Raw genomic sequence first — 19,682 nt, forward strand, 5'->3', positions numbered from 1 at the left:
GTCAGCCAGTTAGCCACCCACCCAAATTCCCAACCACTCGTCTGAATACCCACTCAACCCAGCCATCCACATCCCATCTACCTGCCTGTCCACCCACCACCCAAGTAAATACTTACATATCCAAACAACCAAGCAAGCATCCACCCATCCCTACACACATGCTTCCACCTGGCCACACAGACTTCCATCCTTCGATTGCACATTTACTTGTCTCCCCTACAGTGTAAGCTCCATGAGGAAAGAAGTCCTGTCTGCCCAGCTCCTTAGTGTTTCCCCACTGCCTAGGTCAAGAGCCTCAGGAAATCCCAACAAATATTCATACAATATCTATAACCACCTACTCAACTAACTCAAGGGTTTATTTTCTACTGTGATCCAGGCTTTTCTAGGCAGACACACCTATCCCAGCTGTCTATTTACTCACCTACCAGGGCAAGTTTCCACCAAATGCTAACCTATTTATCTGCCTATTGCCCCATTCACCCTACCCCTCGCCCACCTACGATTCAAATGCCCACTCCTCTACTCAACCTACTCTCACAGAGCTTAATTGTCTCCACACCTACTCACCCCTTCCTTCATCTGCCTCCCAGACCCATGCTGTCCCTGTAGTGAGGGACCTTGTGTGGGATTTGGGGGCCTAGGAAGATGCTCTAGGAAGATGATCAGAAACAGCTGCTGCCCCTAACAATGATGAATTCCTTTATTGAACACCTTAGACAATGGGTCTTCTACTGTGTAAGAAACTTTAGATCCATTTTTCAGATGAGGAAATTGAGGATCTAAGAGAATAACAGTCTAAGCTCACACAGCTGGTGAGAATCTCCTTGTACTGTCCCTTCCACGAGACTTCCGATTAGGAGAGAAATTGGGAGACATGAACGGTGGGAGGGGGATGCTTTCTGATTGGCCACACTTAGGGGCAACAACAACAACAACAACAAACCAACATTCATTTTACTAAAATCAAAATTTTACTGGGTAACCTCACAGTGCCAGGCGTTGGACAAGCCTTTAAGACGGCTATCTGCTCCCAGACCACGCTGAATAGGGTGGGTAGCTCAAGTGGTATCTCCGTTGATGCAGGGTGGTTTGAGGGGTAGGGGCTGGCTCCGGGATCCCGACGTTTTGGGAAGCTGCAGGCCCTGGACCGCATTCCTCAGCTGGGCCTGAGTACTCTCCATCTCAGCCAGGCGGCGCTCCTGGAGAGGCAGTGGCAGTCGGCTCGGAGCCAGAGGAGGGTTGCACCCCAACCCTGCTTCCGTCACCCCCCAGATCTTCCCTGGGGCTAGGGCAGGGGACACACCAGATTTTTAAGCCTGTGATCCTCACTGCTTGGAGCACCATGCCCTGGATCCGACTGCGGGGTCCTGTGGGGATCAGGGGCAAGAGGGGAGGGTCAGAGGCTGAGAAACTCTCCTCCAGCTCCTGGTTGGACAGCCAGGAATTCGGAGGCGGAGCTTGGGTGGAGGCGGGGTTTGTCCATGCAGGGAGGCGGGGCCTAGATAAACGAAGCCCGGGCTGAATCGGAGCCTAGAATGGCTGGGATGAGAGGAGACAACCAATTCTTGAGGGCAGGGCTTGGACCGTCCCGGGTGAGGTGGTGACAGGGATGAAGGTGTGTCCAGTCTGAGAGGCCAGGGACCAGCCTGTTTGGGAGGGCCTGATTGAGGAGTAAGGCCTGGATGGTAGCACTCGCCAGAGACCTGGGGTGGGCTAACCAAGGGGTGGGGAGAAACAGGTGTGTTGAGGCCGGGGCCGGAAGGGGGCGTGGTCTACCAGGAGTGATTTGCGTGCGATTGAGAGGCAGGGTCTGAATAAAAGTGGGGCCAGGGCAGATCTGATTACAACAGGCTCACCCCAGGGCTGAGCTAACGGAGGAGGGCGGGGCTCACCCTTCCCGGAGCCTGGAGTCCAGGTCTTGCAGCTGGCCCTGAAGCTGCTCCTGCTTCTCCGTCAAAGCCCGGAGGTGGGTGCCTAGCGACTCCACCAGGCCGGACAGAGCCTTCTGTTCCTCGCGCAGGGCGGCCACCTCACGCTGCAGCTCTGCTAACTGTAGGGAGGGAGCAGCTGTAACCTGACCCGTCGTCCCGCCCCATCTTCTCCCTGAAAAACTCTGACCTTCTTGTCCCCTGCGCTCTGCCTCCTCACTGCCCTGCCCCGTTAGGAAACCTCGCTCCCGTTTTACAGAGGAACAAATTGAGGCTCGGAGAGGGTTGCGCTAGGCCGGAGGTCACACAGAGCAGCGAGCTCGGCATTTGATTTCAGACCTGCCTGACTTTCTATCTTTCCAGTCCTGTCATTTCCCTCGGTGGGCAGACCTGAGCTGGACCTCACCTTGCCCACCGGCCGGTGCGTGCTCAGAGCCTGGTCTCTGTCCCGCGGCTGGTCCAGCTGGCGCTGCCACGGCACCGACGGCTTCCGAGGCAAAGATGCTGAGGCCCCGGTCCAGGGCCGACTTCGGGGGGCGGGCCCGGTGCGAAGCGAGCTTTTGGGTCGTGGCCGGGGCCCTGCAGAGGGACGGCGACGAGCAGGGCGGCCAGCCGGGACGCTCTGTGTGCGCTGCACGGGCCGGGGCAGCCGCGAGGGTTGCTCTTCGTCTGGCTGCCGTCGCGCCCAACTCCCTGTGCGGTGAACGCCATGAAAGCTGAACGATTGGCTCTTGGAGATGAGAGGGGTGTGCTTGGGGAGATCCCGGGGAGCCAGGAAGCCTGGCTTCTCTCCTGCAGAGAAGCTGGAGGTGGAATGGGAGAGCTCAGATCCTTGGCTGGCCCCCGAGGTGACCCCCAAACCCACCTCTGACCAGAAATGACTCCACCTCTGATCTTTGACTTCTATGTGACCTTGTCACTGATGGAATCACATTTTGATCTCTGACCCTTTCCTGGACTTCTAACAATACAGTCCTCTCTGTGACCCTTGACATGACCATCTCTGTAAGCTCTGATTCCAATCTGACCCTGGGTTTGACTTCTGCTCACAGGGATACCCTCTTTCTTCTCTATCTGACCCCTTTTTTGTCCCTGACCTCTGACCTTAAGCTGATCCTGTCTCTGCCTCCTCGCAGACCATGGTCTCTGATCTCTCACCATATGACTTTACCTATAACCCTTGACCCCATTTGGTCCTTGACCTGACCTCTGCTTTACCGTATGAACCTGTCCCTGACCCTTGATGGTGCATCTTAACATCTGACCCTGATCTAACCCCTGATTTGACCCCATCCACAACCTCTCACTGAAACCTGACCCTCATCACTGACCACAATGTCACTTTCTCTGTGTAACCCCAAAAGTGACCTCTCCCTAGTCTCTACAATGACCCATCCTCACCTTGGACTCCAATCTGATCCAGTACCTGCCCTCTGACCGTACTGTGAACTTCTCTCTGATCCCTCGGGGGACCCCTTCTCCAGCCTCTTACCTTTATTCAACAGTTTCTGACAGTGAATCCCAAGGTGACTGCTGCTCCTGACCTCTGACGAGATCTTGTCTTCACCTGTGGCCCCAGTCTGACCCTGTGCTTGCCTTTGGTCCTGCCCCTGTTTCACCTATCAAAACTGGGTCAGACCTGAGGCAGGCTGATTACCTGGAGTGAACTTGGGTTGGGAGTGGTGGGAGCCGCATTGGCACAGTCACAGGGACAGGCCGGCCCTCCTCAATGGCTCGCAGGATGGTGGGCAGTGGTTCCAGGCTATCACGGGTTGCCTGATGAGGCATGTAGGAAGGATGGTAAGCAAGCTCTCTAGGACCATATGCTCCCTGCCCTCTTGCCTCCCTGCCCCACATCCTGGGCTCTGGGATCTGGCCGTACCTGGTCAAGTTCAGCAAAGATGGTACAGAGCTGGGCATGCAGGACTGCCAGCTGGAGAGCTAAGTCACTGCTGCCCTGGTAGCCACTGGGTGCTGCATCCACATCCACCATGGCCACTTGGTCCAGGAAGTGTTGCATGGCTGGTCCATGATCCTCCAGAAAGCTATTCATGAAGCCCATGTATGCCTCCTTCTCGCCAAACCTGGGCAAAGGTTGGGCCGGATGGGTCAGACCAGGCATCTGCCACCCCACTGCCTGGCATGTACCACCACCACCTCCCAGCCTCCAGGGACCTACGGGGCACTGTTGGCGAGGTTCTGGATGACCTTGGCGATCAGTGTGAGGGCACGGGCTGGGCCAGGTGCAGGGTGCTCTGGTGCCAGACCAAAGAGGCTGGGTGCCAGGATGGCAGGACACAGGAGGCGCAAGAAGAGAGAGGCACACACCAGTCGGGGGCCCAGTGCCTCAGAGCCACGTGCCTTGCATGCTTCTCGCCAGCCTGAGAACACGGTGCCCAGCTCTGCTGGAAACCAGCTGGGGAAAAGAGGCAATGGTCAAAGGGAGAGGGAATGGACATAAAGGTCATATTCATGTCAAGATTCTAAGGTCAGAAGTCAGGGATCACCTGCACTATGGGTTCCAGGATTGGAGACATTGAGGATAATAATGCTTGGGGTCAGGATTTATGGTGTAGTTATTGTGGTGACTTTTGGAGTCAGTAGTCTGGGAGATGGGGATTCAGGTTTACATGGGGATACAGTCCATGAGCTTGGGAGGTAGCTATAAAGGAACATGAGATTGGGGTGCCAGATCACATAAAGTGAAGTAAGATGGACTTGAGGCTACAGAGTCACCTAGGTTCAGAAATTATGGTATTGATGTCCCAAGTGATGTGGGACTAGACATATGGGTTAACCTAGGGTCAGAGTTTAAGAAATTAGAATCCCAGGTTTCTTGTGATCAGTTGCATGGACTTTGGGACATACAGTCATTTAAGTCAAGGGTCATGGGATTGGGGGTTTTAGCATCACCTGGAATCAAAGGTCATGATTGAGGTCCTATGTTAACTGGGGTCAGGTAGCATGGAATTAGGATATGGAGTCCCCTGTAGTTAGAAGATAAGGAATCGGGTCCCAGATTACTTGGGGTCAATAACCCCAAGCTGACATGACATGGAGAATGGGTTACCAGACTTAGCAAACAAAACTTCAGGACAAACAGTTAAACTTGAATTTCAGATAAAATGAATAATTTTTTTAGCATAAGTATGTCCCAAATGTTGCATGCATCCCATATAACTGGACATTCTGTTTTTATTTGGCAACCCCATTTGGGGGTCAGGGTTATTAGCACAGTGGCTGAGAAGCAGGGCTAGGTGCTGGGACCCTGATTCTTACTTGTAGGAGTGGATGATGTTTTGGAAGACTTCCTCACAACTGTTCCGCAGTCTGGTCTGGTGCTGTGGCAGCTCTGGAGCTGGGCACTTGCTGGGATCCACCTCACAGTCCTCACTGGAGGCACAGAGACGCTGCACGACTTGCCCTGTAGTTCAACACAGCCAGACAAGAGGCGGTGGCCATGATCACCAGAACCGATGACACTCAGCCTCCAACTCTGTCTCCAGCTTCCTCCGGAGACAGCTAGCATCTCTGGGGGAGCCCTCAGTTGCCTCTAGGATTCCAACATCCCCAAAGGTACTACCCACCACCAGCATCCAGATTACCTAGGAACTCCCAGATCTCCCCCTTGGGGTTTCCTAGCCCACCCAGATGGCCTCTGACATCCACCCTCTGGCTCACCCAGAGTGGCTTGGAGGTAATCCTGCGCCACCAGCTTCATGTACTCATCGATGGCCTTCGTGGCCAATGTGTTTTCCCGGAATAGCAGCGCCTCACGGCCTCCACTGCGTGCCAGCTCTGCGGTGCCCAGGTCTGTCACCAGTGCCTGGAGACAGTGGGGTTTAGGTTGTGCGGGGAGCGGACTGAGCCAGGGGGGTTATGAGCCCTTGGCCAATCACTCACACCTGGGACACAGGCCCCGCCCCCTTCTAGCTGCTGCTCTGGCCGGGTCCTCTCCGCTAGGGCTCTCAAAGCCGGAACTTACAGCCCTCACAGCAGAAATTTAAATCTTTCCGCTCAGAGACTCAGTTCAGGCCCCGCCCCTCACAGCTGACATTCAGGCCCCGCCCCCTCATGGTGCCCCGCCCCCTTCTTGCTGCCGGGGTCCTGAGCCCCCGGTCCCCCCTACACCCTGCTCCCCAGAGCGCGCGATCAGTTATCCTCTGGTCACTCGGGTCCGCCCCGTCGCAGCGCCGCACCTGCGCCCGGCCGGTTGCCTGCAGCACTCGCACCATGGCAGCCGCCAGCTCCTCCTTGGCCTGGGCAGACAGCGCGGGCTCCAGCGCCCCGCAGAGGCGCGCGTAGTGGAAAGTGAGGAACTCCGCCAGCTCCTTGTACCGCTCGGACGGCAGCACGCGCAAGCGCCGCGCCCGGATCCGCGCCCGCAGCGCGGCGCCTACTGGCGCACCGAGGAGTGGGAACCAGCGCTCCAGACCCGCGGCGGGCGCGCGGGGGACTCCCAGCTCTTCCAGTGCAAGTGCCACGCGACCCAGCGCCGCTCCCCCCGGTCCAGCTCCGCGCAGCCGCAACGACAGGCGACGCGCCGGCGGCAGCGCTTCGAAGTGGAAGCGCTCGGCCCAGAAGAGCTGGCCAGGGCCAGCCCGCGGCGCTGTGCGCGCTAGTAGAGCGCCGTCCAGCCACAGCTCGGCGCGCACGCCTGCTGTCCCCGCCGCCGCTCGGGGCAGTCCCTTTGCCTCGTGCACCCACACGCTCAACCACGTCTCTTCCCGTTCCAAGTTGTCCTGCGGACCGGAGTGGATTGGGGGAGGCGTCGGTGCTCTACGTGGGGCACCGTGCCCCCAGGGAGATCGCTGGGCCCTTGGGGGAAGACAGGGGCCACGGCGGTCTCTAGGCGGTTTGGCGAAAGCCCTCTAGCTTTTCTGTGCCCTCGCGGAGAGATCCGGGCTCCAGGGTAGCGGGAGCAGCCGCGGGGTGGGGACTTGCTGTTTGCCTGGTAGGCGGGGTTTTGGGTGCAACTAGGTCCGGGATTGAATAGAAGGGACCGGGGTGTTTTACCAGGAGCTGGTAAGGGACGGAAACTGAGGAGGGTCTCGGAGTGGTTGTGAAGGTGTTAGCCGGCAGGTGTGTCAAAGAGGCAGGGTTAGGGCGCGGTCGGGGGTTTGGTTTGGGGGAAGGAGGGGAGCGGGCTGTGAGCGGGGCCTCCATGTCTAACTTATTTGCTGTACTGACCTGGCTGGGCTGGAAGTGGCGGCGAAGGTCCTCAATCCAGCGGTCTCTCTCAGTGGCGGAGCGGCAAGAGAAGCAGCGGCTCCCGCCAGTCCACGTTACCTGTTGGAGATGGGGTTCAAGGGTGCGGTTGAGGCCAAGCGTAGAACCAAAGGGTCGGGGTGAGGTGGAGAGTTGATTGCATTTACCTGGAAGCAGTGGGGCTCCTCCAGGAGGCTGGGGTGCAGTGGCCAGACCCTCACATCCCGCTCAGCACCCAGGTCCAGCTCGGAGAGTGTGGCCAGCGACTCCCGAGATCCCAGAGCACTGGGGGGTCTGGGGAGGGGACTTTTGTTTTTGCTTTCGTTTTTAAATATTTTATTTATTTATTTGACAGACAGAGATCACAAGCAGGCAGAGAAGCAGGCTCCCGCGGAGCAGAGAGCCCCATGCGGGGCTCGATTCCAGGGCCCTGGGATCATGACCTGAGCCGAAGGCAGAGACTTTAACCCACTGAGCCACCCAGGCGCCCCAGGGGCGTTTAAACAAGTGGTCATTCTTCCCTCCTCGCCACCGACCCATCCCCTATAGCCTGAAGGGTGGAGGGAGGCCAGGATAAACCCGAACCTAAATTGGGCTTGAACTCATCGCTTTTAGGATAAAAATTCAACTCCTCATGGTGGCCGGTGTTACCTTGTATAGTACAGTCCTTGTCACCTTTTCACCACATTTCCCTTAATCCCTTTTTTCTGAGCTCCAGTCATCCTGGCCTACTTTTTGTCACTTCGTCTGGCCTCTTGGCCTTTGTACTCACTGTTTCCTAGCCTGGAATGCTTTTCCTGTCCCTCTTGGCCTGGTGAACTTCCATCCATCCTTCAGATCTCAGCTCAGGGGTCCCTACCCTGACACTCCTAGCCCAGGGTGTGGCTTAGTTCCTGATTACTTAGAATCAGTGCGTAGACCCTGCCCCTACCCTTCAGCCGAATGGTGGCTCCAGCATTGCTCAATACGGGGCAGGACACTGAAGGGGCTGTTGGAGGTATTGGGTTAAGGTGGGAAGGATAGGCAGGTGAGGAGGCAATGCTGAATCCCAGAGACTCTTTCTGCCCCTCAGAGACTCTTACCCATCCCGGGAGGCACTGGCTCCGAGCTCCGACCTGGCCTTTTTCTTCTCTTTCAGCCGCTTGAGCAATCCCTGTGGGAAGGCGGATATCAGCTGGACAGAACCCTGTTCTCCATCCTCAACTTCTCCCCCACCCCCCACAATGTCCTGGATGGTCTGCTGGTTTGGGGGGGGACCACAAGCTCAGGCTGTGTTAGCAGTAATAATAAAGGCAACCAACAGCTCCTTTTTCAAAAGTGCCAACCCTGTGCTTTTCTGCATTCTCTGTTGACTTCTAATAAACAGCCCTGGGACTGGGTGAGGGGGTGGGATTCTCATTAGTTCCATTTGATTGATAGGGATACTGAGGCCAAAAAATGGCCTGCCCAAGATCATTCCATAAGAGTCCCCTTTCATCTCTGTGGGTCTGGGTGTCTTTGCTCTCCCCTCCACTTCCCACTGGATGCCTTACTCGAACGTTGTGGACCTGGTTGGGGCCAGCAGCGTCTGGCTCAGTCTTTCCAGTGGTCCGATCTGTAGGTGGTCATGGGTGGAAGTTTGAGGGATGGGATCATCTTGAATTCTGCCCCACTTTGACATGCTCCCAAATGCCCCCACCCTCCACATCTCTGAAACTTACCTGGATCCCTGAGGTTTCCCATGGCTACCCTGATGCTGCCTTCAGAGCTAGCGCTCCCTGCCCGGGGCCGGCGTGGACCCTGTTGTCCATAAGGATGGGTAGTCATACAGGGGAGGCAGACAGGCAGACAGAAGGAGAAGCAGCCACTTTCCATTACCCCCCCCCCCCACTCTTCTGTCTCCTTCCCACCTTCTTCTTCCCTCCCCTCATCCCTGTGCCCCTTCTCACCTCCTCCTCACCCCCAAGCAGCACCAGCTTCCCATCGAGCAGGGTGAAGGCTCCAATGTTCCAGATGGGTACATCAGGTGTGGGGGCCTCAGGGATCTGTGGGGCGGGGGTCTCTGGCTCCGGCTCAGGCTCTGGGCAGAGGAGTAGGTGCTGCGGACCTGGGAGTCCTTTCCTCTCCCTCAGAGGACCCTCTCCATTCACAGAGGCTCATCGGGTTTCCCTCCCAGGTGTCTCCTCTCCACCCGTCGCCACCCCAGTCCACGGGCAGCCATGTCAGGCTGCTGTTGGACAAGATTCCACCCCTCTTTTGTCCTTGTTCCCACAGGCCATGGTAGTGGACACATGGGCCATGTACTGTGTTTACATGGGTAGTGGACACATGGGCCATGTACTGTGTTTACTGCTCCTCATGCATTCTCTCATCTAATCCTCTGAAAGCCACTCAATGGCTATCAGCCCTGTTTTGCCAAGGAGGAAACTGAAAAACAGAGAGGTTGGGTGACTTGCCACAGGGTCATACAGCTTGTGAGTGGTTGAGCTGGGCTTCAGACACAAGCATTCTTCTCTTAACCAAGACAGTAGGTAGGTAGGTAGGTCCAAGAGGTTAAACAAGATGGCATCTTTGGTTCCTTACACAAAGAACTAATCTAAGGTGGAAAGCATTCCAAGTTTGAGAAAGGAATAGAAAAAAGATCAGGGTAGGGAGAAGTGGTGATGCAATGGGACAAGGAAAGCCTCCAGAGATGGTAGGTTTGTGCTGGGTCTTGACCATTAGGTTGGATTTTGATAGAGATGGAGGGGACTAGGGCAGGAGCAGCTTGGGCAAAGGCTTGGAGATGGCAAGGCCCAGAAAAAGCAAGAAGGGCCCAGAGGGCTCAGAGGCTAGAGGGGGAAGATCCAGGATGAGACTGGTACAGAACCTGGGGTGCCAGTTAGAGAATTGGAGGAAATGGGGAACCACAGGAGGTGTTTGAGCAGGGGAGGAGCAGTCCTGCTTTTTGGAGAACTCTCTCTGGATCCTATGGAGTGGGCAATACTGGATACCCTGAAAGGGGCTGAAGGGATGCCTCTGCAGAATGATGGGAATACGAACAGTGAGAAATGAGCTTCTTGGAACAGATGAGCTGAACCAACCCTCCCAGATCACCTGTCTGTCCTACTGTTTTCCCATCAGGGGAATAAATACTCCACTTGTCAATAGGTCACTTAAAACTTGCTGGGCCCTGGGCTAGTGCTGCATTCTTGAACTCCAGTCTTCAAGGTGTCCCTTTCTCTTCTAGATCCCTTGTGCAACAGCCCCATCTGTCATGTCTGGCTTAGTTGTTTACTGTCTGTCATACCCACTACACTGTGAGCTACATGGGGCAGGAAGTTTCATCTGTTTTGTTTGCTGCTGTGTCCTTAGTGACTAAATCAAGGCCCGGCATGTCATAAATGCTCAACAGACCTCTGTTTGAATGAATGAATGAATGAATGAATGAATGAATATGAGCAAATGAAATAATATATGCTTTAAGGTACGGATTATGATCCCCATTTAACTGATGGAGAAGCTGAGGTTCAAAGAAGTGAAGAAACTGAAGATATGGAGGCCAGAGAGCAGAGGTGGATATCCAGGCAGGAGAGAATGAGCCTGGACTCATTCTCATAGGAACAGAGACCCATTGAGGAGAGACCCACTGGGGCCAAGAGCCATTTGGCATCTGGACAGTACCACCTTCCATCTCTTCCCTCTCCCTTCCCCAGGATGGACCCCCAGCCCACAGGTCCCTGGCCACCCCCCTCACCCCCCAGTCCCTGTGTGAGGGGGAAGAGGGAAGAGGGCAGCTGGGCCCCAGCCACTTCCTGTTGGGCTTTTGCACTCCCCACAACTTCCTGTGTCTGTAGGGCTGATGCTCAGGAGGCAGACAGAACCTAAGCATCCGGCCTCCTAGCCCGGGGAAGGGGGAACCAAGTACCTTGGGCCTCTGGTTCTGGTCCTGGCTCCAGCGGCGGGCTCTTATGCCTTCCCCAGAGGGTCTTGGATAGCCTCAGGCGGCTTGTGCGTGACTCCTTGGGGGGCGCAGAGAGGACACGACGGAAGAGCGAGCGAGAGGCAGGCTGGCTGCTGACTCCGGGTTCCTGGTGGCTTAATGCCCGGCCCCAGCCGGCAAGTCGGCCCCAGCGGGACCCTCCGGCTACTTTCTCCCCCTCGCCCCCTGTGTGCCAGCGGTAGGAGGTTAGAGGGGATGAAGCTGCTGCCGGCTGGGTTTGGGAGGTCTTGCACGGTGATGGTGGGTCCATGGTGGGGGTTCTCCTGGGGGACAAGGGGGTGGCAGTTTTGCCCATTGTGTTCCCACGTGCTGTCTTCATCTTGGCCCCCTCCCCACTCTCAGCTCCACCCCCAGGGAACCCCTTCAGTGGCCACACGCCCTCTCTCCCTTACCTTGATTTTCTGGCCAGCCCCAAAATCAGCAGCCGTCTGCGCCCTGCCTAGCTTCCTCCCGCTGAACGCAACTCCACGTGACCCTGTCTGTCCCACCCCACCCCACAGCCAGGCTGGGAGGGCAGAGCGGGGGCAGGATGCTGGAGGCAGAGGAGGTGACAGAGCAGGACCCAGAATCTCTCATTGACCCGGAGGCAGCAATGCCTCTCTCTGAGCCTCAGATACCTTCTCTGCACAATGGGTACAGACTGATCAGGTGCTGGTGAGAATACGGGGCACCTGGAGCGCTCCTCCACTGCTGGTCAGGGTGTAGATCAATTTATCTAAGTTGGAAAACTGGCATGATCTCCTAACAGTGACCACACACACTTCCTCTGGTCCAGCGGTTACAGTGCTAGGTATACACCCAACAGACAAGCCCACTAGCGCTCTTTGTGATAGTCCCAAACTGGAGGCCACCCGAGTGTCCGTCTACTGTGGAATGGATCAGTTGTGATCCCATCTGCAGTGGGATACCATGCAGCAAAGAAACGAGCAAACTGCTGGATGATTGACTGAACCCGGATGAATCACAAGCAGTGAACAGTAAATATCATGTGGTCCCTTTTATATAGTTGCAAAGGAGGCAAAACTGTGGAACAAGTCAGGATGTTAGCTTCCTTTGGAGGAGGGTAGGGGAGCATGAGAGAAGGTTCTCGGCATACATATATTTGTTTGTTTTGTTTTGTTTTTCCTAACGGTGGTGAAAGTCACATAACAAATTTAACATGTCCCCTTTCTTGAACTGAGGGAGTGCTTGTTACAAGGGTGTGTTCTGTTGTGAAAATTTATTGAGCTGTACAGTCCAGTGCACTTTGTCTGTATCTTCCTCTATCTCGGCTGTACCTCAGTAAGTGTTTACTTGTAGAAAGAGGTGGGCAAATGCTGTTCTAAGAAATGAATGAGTCAGCATGAGATTCAGCCAAATCCTGGCCCAGGAGTGGGGTCCCAGTGCCAGCTGGTCCTTCACTCACTGTGTGACCTCAGGCGAGTCACTTCCTCTCTCTGAGCCTCGGTTTCCTTATTTGTACAACAAGATGAAAATATTAGCTCTAGAAGGCTCATAATGGGAGTCTTTGTTTACTCAATAAATGTTTCTTGAGTGCCCATTATATACTAGGTGTCGGAGAAGCCACAGGGAACCGAACAAACTTAATTCTCGGCCTCCTGGAGCACACAGTCCAGTGGAGGAGATCCTGAACATCAATGTAGGACATTTCTAGCTGGTGAGGAGGACATGGAGGAAAATAGACTGGAGCAGAGAGTGAGGCTACGTGGAAAAATCCAGGAGGACCTCCCTGAAGAGGTGACATTTGTGGCACAAACCATAAGGAGTGGACCATGGGATGAGCATACAAGATAGAAGGAACAGTTTGTGCCAAGGCAAGGGTGGCCAGAATTCACAGGATAGGGCGGGTGGGACCACTTTCACGGGCATGTGGTCTGGGCAGTCATCGCGGACCCACATGCTTAGACGGGCACCACACTGTCTTTGATTTCATGCTTTGCTGTTGCTGTCTTGAAGTTCCTGCTTTTTGAACGAGGGGCCCTGCAATTTCATTTTGCCCCATGCCTTACAAATTCTATAACCTGTCCCAAGGAGTAGGACCTTCCACGAGGGCCAAAGACCTTTTTCCTTGGAGCTGGACATGTTCACAGAGATGCACACACCTTGGATATGCCCGCCTCCTTCATGCTGCTCTCAATCCATTCACTGCTCTCAATCCATTCAACCCACACGCAGAGTTTCCTCATGTTCCGGTGTATCCCTGAGCCTTTCTCACTTCACTGAATACTGATCCACTCCCACCTCCCTGCATTTTTGCTGGAGGTCTTTCTCTGATGAGGGAACCTACTCTCCCCATACAATACGCAGCCCCAAAGTGCTGGAGAATTAATACCTCCTGGAGATCAGCCCTTAACCAAATGATGATGAGGATTGGAGGATCAATACTCCAGCTCCCTTAGATCAGTATGACTCTGAGATGTGTGTCTTATTGTCCCCCAGAGGTCCCCAGAGGGATTGAGTTCCATGTCCCCTCAGTGCCAACTTACTTGATAAAGGACCCTTTCCTGGCTGCCTTCCCTTCCCTACCTCTTCCTCATTCCCCAACTGATACGTCCTGGGATCACCCTTACCTCCCAAACAAACTACTTGCACTGAAATTCTCATCTCTGGTCTGCTTCTAGGCAAACACAAATTAAGACAATGTGTGCAGGGCACCTGGGTGGCTCAGTCGGTTAAGCGTCTGCCTTCGGCTCAGGTCATGATCTCAGGGTCCGGGACAGAGTCCCACATCTGGCTTCCGGCTCAGACAGGAGTCTGCTTCTCCCTCTCCCTCTGTTCCTCCCTGCCACTCATTCTCTCTCTCAAATTAACAAATAAAATCTTAAAAAAAAAAGACAACATGTGCAAACACAGATGATGCATAGATACAGACTTTCTTTTCACCATCTCTTTATTGGAGGTCTGTGGCTGGCACGTTCGTTGGAGGTGGCTCCTTTTTGGATCTCCTGGAGGCCCTCCTGGCCGTTCTTGGTTTCACATTCTAGAAAAGACAGGGGATGGGAGCGTGGGTGGCTCAGATGGTTAGGTGTCTCCCTTTAGCTCAGGTCCTGATCCCAGGGTCCTGGGATGGAGCCCTGCTTTGGGCTCCCTGCTCAGTGGGGAGCCTGCTTCTCCTTCTCCCTCTACTCCTCCCCCTGCTTATGCTCTCTCACTCTTCCTGTCAAATAAATCAATAAAATCTTTAAAAAATAAAAAAGAAAGGACAGGGGAGTGTGAGGCTTGGGGAGTGAGGGCCTGCCCATGTCACCATGGGACAATGGATAGGGAAGAGGACGGGGAACCCAAAGTGAGGGGGTGGGTGCATTGTTGATTGCTGGCCAGTGTACAGGTGAGACAGGGAGTGGGCAGGTAACATGAGATTGTACAGGTGGGAATATTGTGATGTTTTGGTGATTGGGGTCAGGGGCTGGGTGGGACCATGAGGCCAAGGTCATGCTGGCTGGACATAGATTGCCCCATCATTTTTTTTTTTAAGATTTTATTTTTTTGACAGAGAGATCACAAGTAGGCAGAGAGGCAGGCAGAGAGCGAGGGGGAAGCAGGCTCCCTGCTGAGCAGAGAGCCCGATATGGGGCTCGATCCCAGGACTCTGAGATCATGACCTGAGCGGAAGGCAGAGGCTTAACCCACTGAGCCACCCAGGTGCCCCAGATTGCCCCATCATAAGAGCTGTCATTGGGGTTCAGGGAGGCTGGAGCTGAGTAAGCATCCTCGGCTGAGATGGGGCAGAGGACGGTAGCAAAGGGTTAGGGACTGGACAGAGGTTGCACAGGCAAGGGGGTTTTCCATTGAGGATCACAGTCTAAGTGTTGTGCAGATAGAGGGCCCTTTGGCTAGGGGACAAGAGTGAGGCCAAGGTTGGTTAGGCTGGGTGAGGCTGTGTAGGCAGAAGGGGTGCTGTAGGGTCAGGGTCCACGCTTTGGTTGGGAGTGCAGAGGTGTTGGGGCTGGGTAAAGGACAAGCTGGCTGGGTCAGGGCTGAACCGAAGCTGTACAGGCGGAGGACGGTGGGTAGGGGCTGTTGCAAGTAGAACGATTGAAGTCTGGGTCTAGGTTGCCTGAATAGAGGGACTGCAAGGGGGACCAGGAACCTGTCTGAGGCTGTGTGGGCCTGGGGGTCACAGTAAGGAGTCAGGGGTCTGTCGAGGTTGGGCAGGCAGACAGGGGTCAGGGCTGCGCTCTGAGCTTGTGCGGCAAGATGGGCCACAGGCTGAGGTAGTGCGGGGTCTCTTACTCACCGCCGCGAAGCGCGGCCAGGTGCGCAGCAGGCTGAAGAGCGCGTCCCCAGGGCAGTCAGTGCGCACCAGCTGGCGGTGGCCCAGCAGCGCGTAGTCGGGCTGCAGGAGGCCAGCGCGCACTGCGCAGCCAGGGAGCAAGTCCTGCACGGTGTGAAGCGCAGCCTTCGCAGGCAGCTCGGCTGTGTAGTTGCCCACGAAGGCCACGCCGAAGCCGCGAGTGTTGTGGCCCAACGTGTGCGCGCCCACCCAGTGCCAGCCGCGGCCCTCGTACACGTAGCCGTCGGAGCCGATCACGAAACTGTAGACGGGAGGGGGAAGCAGGCACCACGCGGCGTGAGCGAGGCCCCGCCTTTCATCTACCCCAGTTCTGCCCCTGAGCCAAGGGCCACCTCCGACCCAAGTCCCTCCTGGTCGCTCTGGCTCTGCCCCGTCCATCCTCTTCCCACTCCCCCAGGGCCACTGCAGAAACTATCCCGTTTTTCTGGATCCGACCATCAGCATTGGCCACTCCCCTTTCTACCCAGCCCCCTCCACACAGTCTCAAGTACAGCTCCTGCCCAATTCAGAGACCTTTTCTGTCTTAGGTCATATTCCATCGATGCTCCGTCCCAGACCCGGCTCTTAACACAAGTCTTGCTCCTTTCTCAGGTCCTGCCTCCTTTCTAGTTGCTATCCCAGACCCAGGAATCCCGGCTAAAACCGGGACTAGAGTCAAGGCCACGCTGCCTCCATTTGGCCACACCCACCGCCAAGGCTCCTCCTCTGTCTCGCCCTTTTGGCTCCGGTCCAAGCCACGCCCCCGATCAGGCTCCGCCCACCCAGGCTCCACCCTAAAAAGTTCGCGAGCCCCGGGCCTCAGTTTACCTATAGCCGATATCGTCCCAACCCCGAGTATCTTGGTGGAAGCGCTGCATAGAGCGCATGTCGGCGGCGCAGTGCGCGAAATCCGTGCAGGGTGGCGCGGGCTCGTATGTGTGATGTACATACAAGAACCTGAGGGGCAGCTGCAGCGGCCTGGGGCTACCCCTGTAGGGCGCAGCGCCCCAGCGGCAACGTGGATGGATGGCCGGGCACCCTGCAGAGAAGGGAGTCCGGGGCTGGGGTCAGCCAGCGTTTCTCTGCCTGCCGCCTGCCTGCACGCCCGTTAAAGCACACATATGGACCATCCCTCCAGAGTTCCTCCAGATTTGAGGACATTTCCATCTTGCACCACACACTGGCCTCCACGGGGCTCTAACTTCACTGAATTTAACAGCATTTCAGTCCTGTCGGAATATCTGCTATGCTTCCCATCACCTTGAGGATGAACCCCAAGAATTTTAGCTCTTATTTTAAGGCCCTTTACAATCCAGGACCCAACCTCTCCAGCTGACTCTGCTCTGAGTTCTAGGGAGGGACAGCCACAGAGAAAAAAGAGGAATCTCAGCCTCCATTTCTCGTGGGACTCTAATTGTGTGCTACTTGCTTTCCCTGCTTCATCTCTCTTAAACCACCCAGCACGTCCAAGAGGAAGCAATGATTTTCCCAGGCTTCACTAAAGAAGGTGAGGTTCAGAGAAGTGAAGCAACTTCCCTAATGGTGCACAGGAGTAATGGCTGAACTTCCATTTGAACCTCTGTGCCTTTGTGAGTCCTGAGCCCACCTTCTGGAATGGCCCCTATCTTCCCAAACTCTTCTTCTTCTTCCTTTTTTTTGGGGGGGTGGGGGTGTGAACTTTTATTCATCCTTTAAGACCCAAATCTGGCCTCTCCTTACCTGTGCAGCTGCCATGGCTCCCCAGCTTGAACCCCCATTTCCCCCTCTGGAATCGTCCAGTCCTGGATCCCCTTGACCACACGAGGCTAAGAGTGTATCTGTGAGGGGGGAGGTCCCAGGGGCTGGGGGCCCTTCTCACCCAGGAAGGCCTCAGTGAATTCCTTGGTAGCATTGGTGGCTACCTCTGCCAGCTGTTCTTGGCTCATGCCCTGCAGCTGAGGGTGTGTTGGCTCCAGCCTCTGTAGCAGGAGGAGGGCCCCCCATATCTGCTGCGTCAAGGTGGGGGCTGAGGTCAGAGCAGCTGCGTTATGCCGTCGGAAGTTGCTGCGAAGTCCTGAATCTCCAGCCACGCCAGCTCCATAGTATTGGCTCAACAGGTGGCTGAGAGGTGGCCGAGGCTCAGGGGTTCGGCTTAGATAATCTCCAAGGAGGGCCCCATCCAGGGCCCCATTGAGGAAAGCCATGGTGACTGGCGATGCCCCGGAGTCTAAGAGTGTGAAGGTACGGGGGGCAGAGAGCTGGTCCCAGCAGCCCTCGGTCCCCAGGCCTGAATGGCTCCAGGTCTGGGGACCCTGGAGGAAGGCCAGACCGAGGTCTCTGGCCAGGGTGACCACCAGGAGGCTGTCCACAGTGGTTGGGGACTTGGCTTTGGCACCTGGCGAGGAGGCTTGGACATCTGGAGAAGTGACTGGGACATCTGGAGAGCTAGATCTAACACTTGGAGAGGTGGGTTTGACATCTAGATCCGTGGGTTTATTATTTGGAGGCCTAGCTCCAACATCTGTAGAGGTGCCATCTGGGGGGGCACCCCTGAGTCTTGGGGATGCGGCTCTTACGTCTGGAACCACGGGTCCAGTGTCTGGAAAGGCAGTTCCAGTACCCAGAGGAGCGGCTGTGCTGTCCAAGGGCAGGTTGACAACTCTGTTCCCTTGTAGCCCTGCCTCCAGCCCCACCAGAAGAGGCTCTACAGCCACTGTAGAGCCATCAGGTGCCAGCACCACTCCGTACTCCTGCCTGCCCCGGATACCATGTTGGGCCACATCCTTGGTCAGGCTCTGAAACTCTGGGCTCAGTTGCTGGGGATCCAGCCTGGTGTCCTTGATGTTCCGCCCCTCTAGTAGGAAGCGATGGAGGACATCGTGGGGGCCAGAGTCCTGGGCAAACAGCAGCCATGCAGAAGCAGTGTGGCTGGCAATGGTGGCGGGTACCTTCTGCTCGAGCTCAGCCAGGGCCTGGATGACAGAGTCCATGAGCAGGGGCAGCGTGGCTGCAGGAGGAGGAACAACATTAGCCCAGTGACCCAGCACCCTCTGTTCCCCACCCCCTGCTGCTTCCACATTTTTCTCAGTGCCCCCGGCTCTTCATTGGACAACCCTGTGACTCCCACTGCTGTCCTTGTGTAGATGAGGACACTGAGGCACAGATAACCGGTTAAGGAGCTGAGATGATCAGTGAGCACTGGGGAGCTGTGGCAGGTCATGAGTAGGAGAGAGACATGGCCTGGCTGATATTCTAAGATTGCTCCTTTGGCTACCAGGTGGAGAACAGATTTGGGGGAAGCTAGAGTAGGGAAGGAGAGGCAGTGTGGGGATAAGCGATGAAGATGGCTGAAGCCTGTGGGATGCACAAAAATGGGAAGAGTTCCCAGGTGTTTTGAGGAGGAAATGGGCAGTTTTTCTTGATGGATTGGAGTTTGGGAGATTTTAGAGGGGAAAGTGTCCCTAAGGATGATGAGGGAGGAGAGAGTGGACAGATGCCCAGTGATGGAAATGTCAGTGGCTGAACCCCAAACCCAAGAATGCTGGCCTCAGAGCTGGGTGGAATGCTGGATGATAGCTAACATTTATTAAACATTTACTATGTGCCAGGCACCATTCTAGGTGAGTTATATAACTTAATCCGTCTAATCTTCACAACGACCCTAATGAGAACAGAGAGGCTGAATCATCTGCCTAGGGTCACACAGCTAGAAAGTGGCAGAGGCAGGATTTGAACCCAGGTAGCTTATTCCTTATTCCTTACACTGTCCAGAATCCAGGTTCTTCTCCAGATGGTCCACACTATGACTCCTCTATAGCTTTGTTCTTCTCTTTGCCTAAAATGCCCTTTCCTGTTTCTCCATCAAGTAAAAATTTTTTCCCTTCCTCCTGTTCTAAATCTATGTTTAAGAAATCTATGTTTAGGAAATAAACAAACTTTCTAAAGTTAGGAAACGCTACTGATTTTTGCTCTTCTGGCCCCAAGTCCTTCCCTCAGCTCCTGTCCTGACCCTGCAGGGAGCACCTGGTGATTGGAGATTCCTTGAGATGGGGGCCTCCTGGGTCTCTAGCCTCACCCCGTACGGGGCTGGACACAGAGGGGGCAGTAGTACACTCTTAACAGATCTGGTCCTGGCCCCGGGGTCTCTGCTTCCTGACCCACCTGTCCCTGGTTCCAGCCGTAGCAGCAATCCGAGCAGGATCCAGAGGATATCCTGGGCCACCATTGTGGGGTTCCAGATTCTGAGGGACAAATCCAGTTGACCTCAGCAGAGACCTTGGCAGAACTGGAAGGGGATGGGCATAGAGAACTGAGCGGTGCGTTTGGCCAC

General features: G+C 55.4%; 2 protein-coding genes across 2 annotated transcripts; both read right to left on the minus strand.

The window, feature by feature from the left end:
• Positions 1 to 854: 854 nt before the first annotated feature.
• RASAL3 (RAS protein activator like 3) lies at positions 855 to 11,556 on the minus strand. Its single transcript, XM_045992299.1, has 18 exons — positions 11,493 to 11,556; positions 11,026 to 11,363; positions 9,068 to 9,198; positions 8,840 to 8,918; positions 8,672 to 8,733; positions 8,222 to 8,292; positions 7,307 to 7,433; positions 7,122 to 7,220; positions 6,131 to 6,673; positions 5,613 to 5,757; positions 5,211 to 5,355; positions 4,111 to 4,347; positions 3,814 to 4,015; positions 3,589 to 3,707; positions 2,338 to 2,734; positions 1,896 to 2,053; positions 1,307 to 1,370; positions 855 to 1,202 (listed from the first exon to the last, which is right to left on the minus strand). Exons 2-18 carry the CDS (start codon positions 11,348 to 11,350, stop codon positions 1,062 to 1,064), a joined length of 3,045 nt encoding a protein of 1,014 aa, XP_045848255.1. The 5' UTR covers positions 11,351 to 11,363; positions 11,493 to 11,556; the 3' UTR covers positions 855 to 1,061.
• A 2,412-nt stretch (positions 11,557 to 13,968) lies between these two features.
• On the minus strand, positions 13,969 to 19,682 carry PGLYRP2 (peptidoglycan recognition protein 2). The gene is made up of 5 exons (XM_045991544.1): positions 19,514 to 19,682; positions 17,232 to 18,359; positions 16,202 to 16,412; positions 15,338 to 15,635; positions 13,969 to 14,080 (listed from the first exon to the last, which is right to left on the minus strand). The coding sequence occupies exons 1-5, from the start codon at positions 19,575 to 19,577 to the stop codon at positions 13,991 to 13,993; spliced, it is 1,791 nt and encodes a 596-aa protein (XP_045847500.1). The 5' UTR covers positions 19,578 to 19,682; the 3' UTR covers positions 13,969 to 13,990.

Source organism: Meles meles, chromosome 20, assembly GCF_922984935.1.
Source record: "Meles meles chromosome 20, mMelMel3.1 paternal haplotype, whole genome shotgun sequence".
In the NCBI taxonomy this organism is placed as follows: Eukaryota; Metazoa; Chordata; class Mammalia; order Carnivora; family Mustelidae; genus Meles; species Meles meles.